This window comes from Taurulus bubalis (assembly GCF_910589615.1).
Source record: "Taurulus bubalis genome assembly, chromosome: 1".
In the NCBI taxonomy this organism is placed as follows: domain Eukaryota; kingdom Metazoa; phylum Chordata; class Actinopteri; order Perciformes; family Cottidae; genus Taurulus; species Taurulus bubalis.
The window spans coordinates 45825773-45837094 of NC_136589.1; the positions used below are offsets into that span (position 1 = coordinate 45825773).

The 11322-nt window shown below is 46.2% G+C and overlaps 2 protein-coding genes across 2 annotated transcripts in view; one reads left to right on the forward strand and one right to left on the reverse strand.

Annotated features, from left to right (window-relative positions):
- The window catches only part of trappc12 (trafficking protein particle complex subunit 12), a gene marked incomplete at its 5' end in the record, with an annotated part of 32873 nt that extends 27327 nt beyond the window's left edge, over positions 1 to 5546 (forward strand). The window contains 4 exons of the mRNA XM_079228584.1: positions 983 to 1081; positions 1996 to 2099; positions 2748 to 2835; positions 4154 to 5546. Coding sequence (XP_079084710.1) covers positions 983 to 1081; positions 1996 to 2099; positions 2748 to 2835; positions 4154 to 4396 — 534 coding nt within the window. The 3' untranslated portion in view covers positions 4397 to 5546. The remainder of the gene's footprint in view (positions 1 to 982; positions 1082 to 1995; positions 2100 to 2747; positions 2836 to 4153) is intronic.
- Positions 5547 to 5602: 56 nt separating this feature from the next.
- On the reverse strand, positions 5603 to 6957 carry adi1 (acireductone dioxygenase 1). Its single transcript, XM_079222643.1, has 4 exons — positions 6725 to 6957; positions 6523 to 6642; positions 6262 to 6441; positions 5603 to 6008 (listed from the first exon to the last, which is right to left on the reverse strand). The coding sequence occupies exons 1-4, from the start codon at positions 6845 to 6847 to the stop codon at positions 5877 to 5879; spliced, it is 555 nt and encodes a 184-aa protein (XP_079078769.1). The 5' UTR covers positions 6848 to 6957; the 3' UTR covers positions 5603 to 5876.
- Between the last annotated feature and the right edge of the window lie 4365 nt (positions 6958 to 11322).

Sequence of the window (11322 nt, forward strand, 5' to 3'; positions counted from 1 at the left end):
GGGGCACAGCAGAGAGACTAACATGCACTGAAAGCTCTGGCCTGGCTTTGTAAACACAGCAGGTAGAAGCTCTGATCAGAGCACACGCAGAGGGAGAGCGACTTCACTCTGCTCAGGCAGACATTACCACACTACATCTTTACATCGACCGGAGTTGTTTGCTGCTAGATTAATGCTCTGAATGTCAAATTGACCGTTCATTTTAGTTTTTTATTGTCGACAAATCCCAGTAAAAAAGACAAACCAACAGTGTGGGAGTCCATCTCTCAATACTTCCCCTACCCTGTCTGGTAACCCTGGTTCCGACCGAAATATATCTGAAAAACAGAACATAAATATATAGTGTCATTTGTTAAAAAAGGAAATGTTACTCAAGGAAATGTGCATTTTTAGCAGCGGATTAATCCACATTTGGTGTTGAGGGGAGTATTTGTGGCACCAGGACGGTGAATGTTGGATTGAGTGAAAATAAACTACAGTGGGCGGGTTCATGTCCCCCAGTGCAGCAGAGTGGCTCGTTTATTAGTTTTTAATTGTTTTGGGATGGACAAAGGAGCTCCGTGGAAAAGAGTAAGAAGAGATATCATTGATACACTTTTTTTGTCTTGTATACTGTATGAGATTTTTGGAAATTTTAAAAACTGCACCGTAATACACTCTTTCTGTTCCTTGTCGCAGCCCAATACACACTCGCTCTACACACACACACACACACACACACACACCACTCACCACTCACTGACCTCTCTGTCGTCCCGCTCAGCAGTCCAGTCACCATGTGAGCGATGTGTAGCGGTGCAGTGGGGAGGAGGGTCACATCGCCCAGCTAATACACCATATGTTTGATTAATGCCCTCTCTCTCTCCCTCTCTCGCTCCCTCCCTCCACACCTGAACTCTCTTGCTCTTCTTTACCTCACTCGCCCTCCTTACCTTTCTGCCTCTAACTTATCTCTCTCTCTATCTTTCTCACACTGTCTCAGGACTATGTTCTGGCTGTAGAGACCTATCACTCCATCATCCAGTATGAACCCCAGCAGGGAGTGCAGCTGCTCAGTGGCATAGGACGCATCTTCTTGCAGGTACACACATACACATACACATACACACACACACATACAGTGATGTATGTTAGAAAGTGAACTCTTGAGAACTGTCTGTATTTCTGCATAAACCTCACCTCAAATGTGATCAGATTCAAGTCTTCAAGCGAGACAGAGGATGCAGTGCAACAAAAAATATCTTATAATTAATAATTGATTCAATAATATTTAATTATGCAACTAAAGCTCAACAAAAGGCAAATCCTGCAGCAAGATGACTCGAAACACACAAGTCAGTCTAGGTTGAGACGTTTTTTGTTTTTGGTTGATCCAGTATGTCAAATACTTGACATCATCATTATGAAATAAATAAAATAAAATCCAATATTGCCAGAAAACAGTCTTGCTCATTGCCCACAACGGTCCAGTTAGGAAATCTATATCCTCTGCTGGGATAAATACTGTATATATATACAGACAGACAGACAGACAGACAGACATTGATATTCATTTCCCCAAATATTCCTCAGAAGGACTCTGATTGCGATCAGGTGTAAGAAGCTCAAGTAGACATGTGGGTAAGAATGTTGAGAAGATTGGGCCTTCAGTGGTCACTGAGCAGGTCTTTTACTTCTGGAAACCTGAATGGCCAAATGAACTCTTCCCACTTTACAACGCCATTGTGTCGCACCATCATCAGAGATAATATTTGTTTTGTCACCATTATTCCCTCTCGCAGTGTTCCTGTATGTGTTCTTTACTGATGCAATAAGTCTCAAGGTTTCCCTCAGGGATCATAAAATCTAATCCTAATACTTTTGCGCTGGCGCAGTTTTACAAAGCGCGCACACACACACACACACACACACACACACACACACACACACACACACACACACACACACACAGAGATCAGTGGTTAATGTGCCGCCCTTTGCTTTGTTCTTGGCCAGATTGGAGACGTAAAAACGGCAGAGAGGTACTTCCAGGACGTGGAGAAGGCCTGCCAGATGACGGGGAGCCAGCCCGGTCACACCACATGCGTGCTGATGAACAGGTACCCGTTTAGCACCTTCGTACACTGCCCGTTTACTCCGGCTCCTTTCCGCCCCGTGGCAGCTGCGCTTCCTTCGGGGCGTTTTGCAGCCTTGCGTTTCCTTCTGCCGTGCGATGAAGCTCAAGAGGTCACACCTGTGGCCCGAGGAGGTGTGGAGCACGGACCAATCAGGAGACAACAGGGCTCCAGACTAGCTTGTAGCACGAGCACATGATTCCATTGAACCCTTTTTCTGTTTTTGTTGGTTCATCCCTGTCCCGGGACCTCACATCGGAACAGGAAGAACTCCCCCAAATAAAGATAGTAATAACTATTTCACAGGGAAAAAAGAGAAGAAACCTGAGGGAGCGCAACAGAGGAGGATCCCTCTCCCCGGATGGACAGAATATTGCACATGCGTGTGATATGAGTGCACAGAAACATGCCGTGTAATGTCTGTAAATACAATCTGCCCATTGTAGAAAAGTACAAACATCAACTTCCAAGCAGTGATCTGTAGAATGAGATGATTTGTAAAATATTCCAACCAAATGAGCTTGAAACTAGAGGAGGGCTTTGGAATGACGTGCTGCTTTCACACACACACACACACACACACGTTTTTTTATCAGTAGAAGATGTAATGTACTGTGTGTTTGTGTTTTCCAGGGCCTTTGTCTCCCTCAGTCAGAACAACTACGCTGAGGCGCACGCATCCTTTGCCGAAGTCTTGACAGTTGACCCCAAAAACCCTGTCGTAAGTGCTGCCACGCCAACAAACACATTGCAGAAAGTCAATGTGAGAAACATGATTCAAAGTGAGGCGGATGTCATGTACTCATCACAAAACATCCGCAGATCTATAGTAGTGTCGGATTTATTATATGACCCGTTGTGAGATGAATGGGAGACGGGGTTGATACACTTTTGGAAGTATGCTTATTTGTTTTTTTTCGAGAGGGAGACGATGAGATTGACACTCGTTTCATGAGTGAAAACCTGCGTCCGTCTTTTGCCACGCAAACTGGTATTTATAAGAGACATTTCACGTAGTTCACTGGTTTTTGCAATCTTCAGAGTTCTGTGAAATGTCAATCAAAATCTTTATTTTTATTTTTGAATTATTGTTATAAGACAGGACTAATGGTCACTTCCCTGTCACTGGTCTTTAAAGTTGATGCTAAATTATGAGCCATTTTGTTAAGTATCCTTCAACATGAAGCTCTATAAATCCTTCATCGATCATCCTTCTAGTGTTTAATGATGATGATTGCGATATCTCCGCGGCGATGGATTGCAGATACATGTGATGAATTAGTGGGATGGGGCGCTATAAATATCCACAGCCGTGTCATGACAGCTGCTCCGGTGCCGCTGGAGAACCGCGCCGATGCGACGCGCACCATCCGTGAAATTGCACCTCTTTCCCCGGCCGTTCCTCTGGCTCACGGGGGCAAACGAGGGGTGGAGGGGCACAAAGCACAGAGGCAAACGGATTAATAAGGATGTCTCTACACACCCAGTTATGGCTAACTGCAGGAGAAGAAGCGAGGCTCGTGCTTGTGCGCCCGGTTCCTCAGTGATTGGGATTTATTTCATAAAACAGAATCGGGCATGTTTCGGTCGTCGCGCGTACTCATTGTTTTAGTCGCGGATCATTAGTTTTATTTGGCCCCCTGGAGTCAGGACATGCTTAGCTTAGCATAAAGACTGAAAGCAGGGCAAACAGCTAGCCGAGCCCTCTCCTTAGAGAAAATAAATCTGCCTGCCAGCACCTCTAAAGCTCACTAAATAACACGCTGTGTCTCGTTGGTTTAACCAGAACACAAAAGCACTATTTGTAGTTTTGAAGGCAGATATAACGTATCTTTTGACAGTTTGATTCCTGCAGGTTTCTGTCAGTGAGGTGAGCCCCGGTTTGAACCCACAGTATCATTTGTTTTGTACAGCTCAAGTGAAATTCAAAATGACGCCCCGAAAGCTCAACATCAGACTCAAACCAGGTCAATTTAGGAGGGTGCATTTCTTCATCCACACCCTCCTTAACCCCTTTCCCCCCCTCTGTACGTTCTCAGGCCAACAACAACGCAGCGGTTTGCCTGCTCTATCTCGGCCGCCTGAAGGAGTCCCTGGGCCAGCTGGAGGGCCTGGTGCAGCAGGATCCTGCGCTCTACCTCCACGAGAGCGTCCTCTTCAACCTGACCACCATGTACGAGCTGGAGTCGTCGCGCAGCACCCAGAAGAAGCAGGCTCTGCTGGAGGCCGTGGCCTGCCGGGAGGGGGACAGCTTCAACGCGCAGTGCCTCAAACTGGTCTAACAGGCCGAGAACCGGGAGAAGACACACACACACACACACTCTGTAGAGGAGTACAAAGCCCACACAAGCTGGTGGATTGACTCTCTTCAAAGGAAATGGCTCTTCAAAAAACCTAAATTCCTCTGTGTGCATAGAAGTCGATGTTCATTTTACAGATTAAATAGTTTGACATTTTGGGAGATTTGCTTACTTGCAGCGAGTCAGAAGAGAAGATCGATACAGCTCTCGTGTGTGTACCGTGAATATGAAGCTCGGGCTGCGATAATGCGATTGGGATACGGAAAAGGCCGCAGAATTTGATCAACTGGAACTTCTGTCTGCACGAGTATTCATAAAAGATGAATTTATTTGTAGGGAGGCTGGCTTGTGACTAGGCTTACATATTCTCCTCCTCTTTGTCACTTGAGAACATTGCAAAGAAGGAGGTGGTTCTACCAATCTTCCAAGGCATATGCGCTTCTTGGCCGATTAACGTCCTGCAGTACAGACAGACAACCTAAAGCTAACCAGCTGCTCGCTTCATATTTAGCACGCAGCGGGATCGATCTTCTCATTGGAAGATGTCTTTGCAAGAAAGCAAAAAAAGTATTTTCCTCGAACGTCAAAATGATACATTTTTTTACCAAAACAATTCCGGTCCCACCACCAGAGGGAGCTGTCGCATTAAGCGCCGCAAGGTCAGAACAGACACATATTGCACTACAGACCGGCTGTGGTTTTAAGGCAGTTGCAGGCTCATAATGTGAGTCTGGACGCGGGCATTATCCTGAGCTTCAGTAGCAAACCACCTCAGAGGTCCAAAGCTTCTTCCCCTGCAGACGCCAGTCTGCCTGGATTAACAGTCGAAGGCCACTGGACTCCAGCTGCCAGCGTTATGAACTCCTGCAGTGAAAACAGATAAACCCTAAAGATTGCATCGTATCCTGATCACTTAACAAAAACTGGAACATATTAGGAATCCAAAACTGTACATATCAGAGCTGGGTTTTTTTTTTCTCTTCCTGTCTGTTGATGTGATTATATCAAAAATTATCTTGTTAAATCTTTTATTGATTTGTCCTAGTGGATCTTTAATTATCACATATTGTGTTGATCATATTTATGTATATTAAATTTGTTTTTATCCTAAATAAAACTTATTTTAAAACAACTTTGGTGGATAGATCATTTATAAAAAATTAAAAAAGCAAGGCACAGATTCAAATTGGCAGCAGCTTTATGTTCCATACAATACAAAACGTATGTGAATCTGTCAGACGCTCCACCTCACTAGCACAGACAAGTACATGATGAGCAATATGAAAGTAGAAATATACTGCGCATCAACAGGAATGTGACGGCCTCTGATTAGCGTTAACGAATTGATTAATGTTAACTTTAATGTTCATTATGGCACACTGTTTAAGAAGAACATTTCAAAGCGGGTTGCAGACCCTGCTCTCCAGAACCACCATTAGAGCCCCCCCTCCCGGTGAAAGCATCACACCGCTTTCTCTCCGGGTTCCTGCAGAGAAGTCAAGTACTTCTGCCGGGCGTCGAAGTCGTCGGCGGGCCGGTTGTAAGCTTTCCACACCGGCTCCCCCACGAATAGCCTCATGGCTTTGGTGTAGTTCTGCAGAGACAAACGGAGCGTCATGCACAGTGAGTATAATGTATTCTGTGTGTTCAATATGCAACAAACACGTTTTCACACAGCTGCTCCTTTTCTCGTCTGTATTCTGCCGTATGGAAACAGCAGGCCGGGTGTTATTCTCCGCAGCAACAACCCAATCAATGGTGTGTGTGTGTGTGTGTGTGTGTGTGTGTGTGTGTGTGTGTGTGTGTGTGTGTGTGTGTGTGTGTGTGTGTGTGTGTCCTAGTCCTACAGTCTCGTCCAGGGTGAAGCGGTGGTAGATGCCGGCCGGCAGGGTGATCAGGTCCCCCTTCGTCATAGCGATCCGGATCCAGCGCTCATCCTCCCCCCTGACGTCAAAGTAGGCATGGCCGTCCAGGATGTAGCGGATCTCATCATCCAGGTGCAGGTGCTCCTCAAAGAACATCTTCAGCTGGAGAGGACAGACACGCACAATATCAATTGAGAATTATTAGGAGATGTTGTCTGACTGAATGAGCAGTGCTGGGGTTACCTTCTCCTCATAGTTGGGCAGAGTGTCCTTGTGGATGGAGATGATGTCCATGTAGGAGTAGCCTTGGTCTTTGCGAATCCGCTCCAGCTCTGGGTCGGTTTCATAGATGTCAGCATTCAGCTACAAACAAATACAATAAACTAAGTATAGACAAAGGCTGACTATAGTGAGCTACTCTGTGGTAAAAGTGACGTTCGCTCACCTTCCAGTAAAACACGCCGAGCTCCCTCAGCTCGTCCAGGGACACGGGCTCGTTGGGCTTGAGTCTGTGCGGCTTTCTCTGGTCCTCCTCGGAGCTGTCCATGTACCACGCTTCCACCGCCATGCTGCAGCTCGCCGCCGGACGCTTGTTTACGGCTCAGCTCCCGGAGAAGACCGGAACCTCAAGTCACGTGATGCCGGGGTAACGGATTAACAGGCAATAATAGCAAGAGAACACGTAGCTGCCACGATATACATAGTAGTTAGTGTTGTAGATTTACAATGCAATGATGTACAGCAGTCGCATTTAAACGGCAGCGAGCCACCAGATGAACGTGTGACCACACTACTCGGCTCCTGCGCAGCTACAGGTCACGTGATGCCGGTCCAAAGCCGGAAGTAGTTATTAGTTTATATGACTTACATTGTCAGAGCTAACAACTCTCACGGTTTCGCCATGTGACACACGCTTTTGCATGTTTTCACACGCACTCACGCCACACAACCAATTTCTCACGGCAAAAAAAAAATCTGATTTTGGGCCGAGGCGCGTTTGTTCCTTTTCAAACTCCCCGATGATAGATGGTGCTAAGGAGCGCCACTGTAAACCTATTCGCTGCATAGACATCCTATTTACCCCAAAGCAGGGACGGACTGGTCATGTGGGACACCGGGGAAATCCCTGGTAGGCCGACGGCGTTGAGCCGGCCCACCTCTGTCATCAAGCGGCCCTGCCTCTGAGATCGCCGGCCACGACTATACTCTATGGCTCAGAGAAGATGTTAAATTTGCTCTAATACATGATGGAAGTGATCACTGACTGACATGTATAGTAGTCCTTGCGTCCCTACACACACTCATGGTTTTCACACCCAGCAGCATGCACCACTACTGATCGCGATCTGTATTCACATTCATGGTTTGGATGTTGCCTGCAGGTTTTCAGGATATTCTGCCATTAATTTAATCCAGAACAAAAAAAAAGATGGCATCAGTACCAGACTCCTTTACATAGTCTGGACTAGTGATGGCGAGATGAAGCTTCCTGAAGCATTGAAGCTTTCCATCCAATTGGTTCGCTCATGGGCCGAAGCTTCATGGAGCTTCATTTGCTCTACTGCGCCACCAAGTGGACACTACATGTAAAACAGGCAGAGTGATCATAACGACACCATGGCTTTGGTGTGTGAAGCTTTAAATTGAATAAATTATGTTTGTGACGCCAATACATCAATTATTAACTTATTAATATTGTGTCTATCTTTATGATACAATGGCGGGGTCAAAATCAAAACTCAAAACAAATTGGGAGGGTTGTGATGTGACTGTGGGTCAGTGGTTAGAATATCCAACTTTCAGTCAGAGGATCGGTGTTTCGAGCCTCAGCTCCGCTAGTTGATGTGTCCAATTTTTAAAAAGTAAAAATAAGAACTTTTCCACAGTGCTGGGCTTTTTGAGACTATTTCGCCTGCTTTATAAAATACCCTTTCACAGGCGCACATGAAGCTGGGTACAGAGAGGAAGGGGGAAATCCATTGAGTTTCGCTGCCCCTTATTTTTCAAATCGCACGGCAAACCCACGAAACATTTTCTGAATCAGTCACGTGGTGCGGCCGGCTCGCAAGGCTTCGAACGTCACCGCATACGTCATCGACACAAGCCTCGATACGCGCTTCACCAAAATCTACCTGATTACTCGACACGCGCATCGAAGCCTCAACACGAAAGGACTCATCACTAGTCTGGACCCACTCTGGTCTGCAACTAGAACAGAGCCGAGTGGAAATTTACCAGGGCCCTATTCTTCGTAGATGGTTTACTGAGTTAGCTGGATAATTTTCCCGATAAGATGACATAGGTCAGGCTTTTCGGTTCTTCGAAGCAAGTTTAGAAAAATCCCCATAGCAACACATCGAAATCCCTTAACCTGCTCCCGGGCAGGCTAACTGAAATTCACTGGATAAGCTGGCCACTCCCACCGGACAAAAACGGCAGCTCACTTCCTCATTGATGAAGGAGCGATATTAGTTATATTAGTTTTATAGGGAGAGAATTCTTCCAGATTGCCAAGATCCGTTCTCATATTAGGATGACTTCCTGTACGAGCGCTATCGATTCTGCAGACAAGCTTCTCAAGCCGCGGACATTGATCACCACAGGCGCAGCCGATTGCCCGTCTCACAGACTATGCAGACTATCAGAAACTTATGGATGTGTTGAAAGAACTCATAATTATATGACGGTGTTATTAGTACACCATACATATCATTATTGTAGAAAATGATTACGGTACTGATCCACCCATACACATATACAAACTCCTAGTTATATATCCTCATAAGTATATATTAATTCGCCAGCAGGTACATTTAAATAAATATAATCTGATTGATTTGGGTGATGAGGCACTATTATGCTGCGTTCACAAACAGGGAGTGTTGCGAATATTCGCTACGCTTTGGATGTGAACGCAGCATTAGACTTTGCCATGATTATGGTCTTAAATTCATCATATGTAGTCGTGATCATCTCCTGCTCCTCCACGGAGAGAAGAGACGCTCTTTGTGGTGGCTGGGGTCGTGGTTAGGCTCAGCTGCAGAGGGGGAGAGGAGGAGCGGCTCAGGGAACAGGCGCCAGGAATGAGGCCTAATTGGCCTCAGCTGGAGTGGATTGCATGTTTTGTGTGTCGTCCCTGTATAAGTCATAGGATGGACGGAGGAGCAGGAGAAAGGAGCCAGAAACCCAGTCTGACCGAGCGTCGTAGCGTTGCCAATCGATATTACGGTCTGCTTGTGTCCTTCATGCTGGGTGGGAAACTCGGAAGTAACAGACCACGTTACACTGGAGCCCAACGTGGGGCCCCCTTTAAAAAAAAGCACATGGAGTGGAACAAGCAAAACCCAGATCTGCTGACCCAGACGATCATTGTGCTGGGACAGATGCTGGGTGGGATCGCAGCGATGCAGCGGGACCAGGCGGAGGCAAACCGACAGTTCCTGGAGGCGCTCCAGGCTCAGGCAGAGAGGCAGACTCACGCCCTTGAACAGCTCACCGCCCGGGCAGCTGCAGCCCCTTCGGCGCCAAACACCTCCACCTTGGCGGGGGTGACGTTGCACAAGATGACGGAGCGGAGGCGGACGACGTTCAGTCCTTCTTAGAGACATTCGAGGCGATGGCGGAGGCGTGCGGCTGGCCGGCGGAGAAGTGGGCAGTCCAGCTCCTGCCTCTTCTTACTGGGGAGGCGCAGACGTCGTCCAATCGCAGAGCCGCAGCGCCAGCAGTTCTGTGCGTGTCAGCACGCGCCACCTACAGGCCAGCGATAGCACTACAGCAGTACTTCACAAACACTTTGGCTCCACACACAGACGCACAGACATCGTAGGAGTAGGAGACGTACAGCAGACATGCTTACAAGTCCAAGTCAGGTCGGAATAGTTTTCCAACTTGTTAGTGTAAACAGTGTCACAGCTATCTGTCAATCAGTTGTATTTGTCTGTTAATATAAAAAGTCTAGCTTTAAATGTCAGAGTAATGAAAGTGAGGGGATCGTTCTTCCTCTGGCACGTGGTCCATTAGAAGGTCACTCCGCAGCATACACAATACATGATAACATACGTGATAGTGTTGGTGGCAGGGAAGTCCTTTGAAGCAGCCTTGAATAAACGGAGGAATGCAGGAGCGCTGTGTGATGTCTACAGCTCAATAGCAAACACTACACGGTGGGTCGGTGGATCAAATTGTCAACAACGCCCCAAAAGAAAAGCTTGGACCTGATGTTGTGATTTGTTCTTCTGTCAGTGAGGCATGGGATTACACTCCGCTTGTAAATAGTGTAATCCCAGCTAATCTGGGATTCAGTTTCACACTGCAGGGTGGACACACACCTCAGACTGGAGAGGACTGGGAATATGGAGTTACAAGGTGCATGTCTGGGTGTGTGGTTTGACGGATGAAGGATGTATCTGCTGGTCCTGGTTCACGTCTTGCAGTCCCTTCTGTTGGCGGTCCAATCCTGTCCAGCTCTGTGTGCCTGCGCGTATGGGGACAGTGGAATAGCAGCGCTCAGGTCGAGTGAGGCAGATTTCATTCTCATCTCTGTGTATTTATTTGTGCAAGTTATTTTTCTTCTGTCGAAACACTATTCATTTATTATGTTTTAATAATTGAAAAATCGACACTCCAAGGAATCAACACACTAGTGCTAATGCAACACATGTTATATTTGGTGATGTCATCATTTGACACGTAAGTACATATTTAGTCACTGAATGGTATCGCATATTGCAAAGAAAGGTGTATCATTAGTTTACATTGTTTGGATAATAACATGCTCAGGGAGAGGTGGGAGTAACCTTGTTACAGGTATCCGAACATTGTAGCATTCTGTCAATGTAAAATGTTATTATATAACATTTTAGCAATACAAAAATGAATGTATTCATGAAAATAACTCTAAATTGTATTGTCATTTTATAATGAAAACATTTATTAAATAAATAATTATTGATCTACTTTCCGTACTTTTCAATAATTGACATATGCATGCAAATCCAATAATTATAAATACATAATTAGGGCCCGAGCACTGACGTAGTCAGA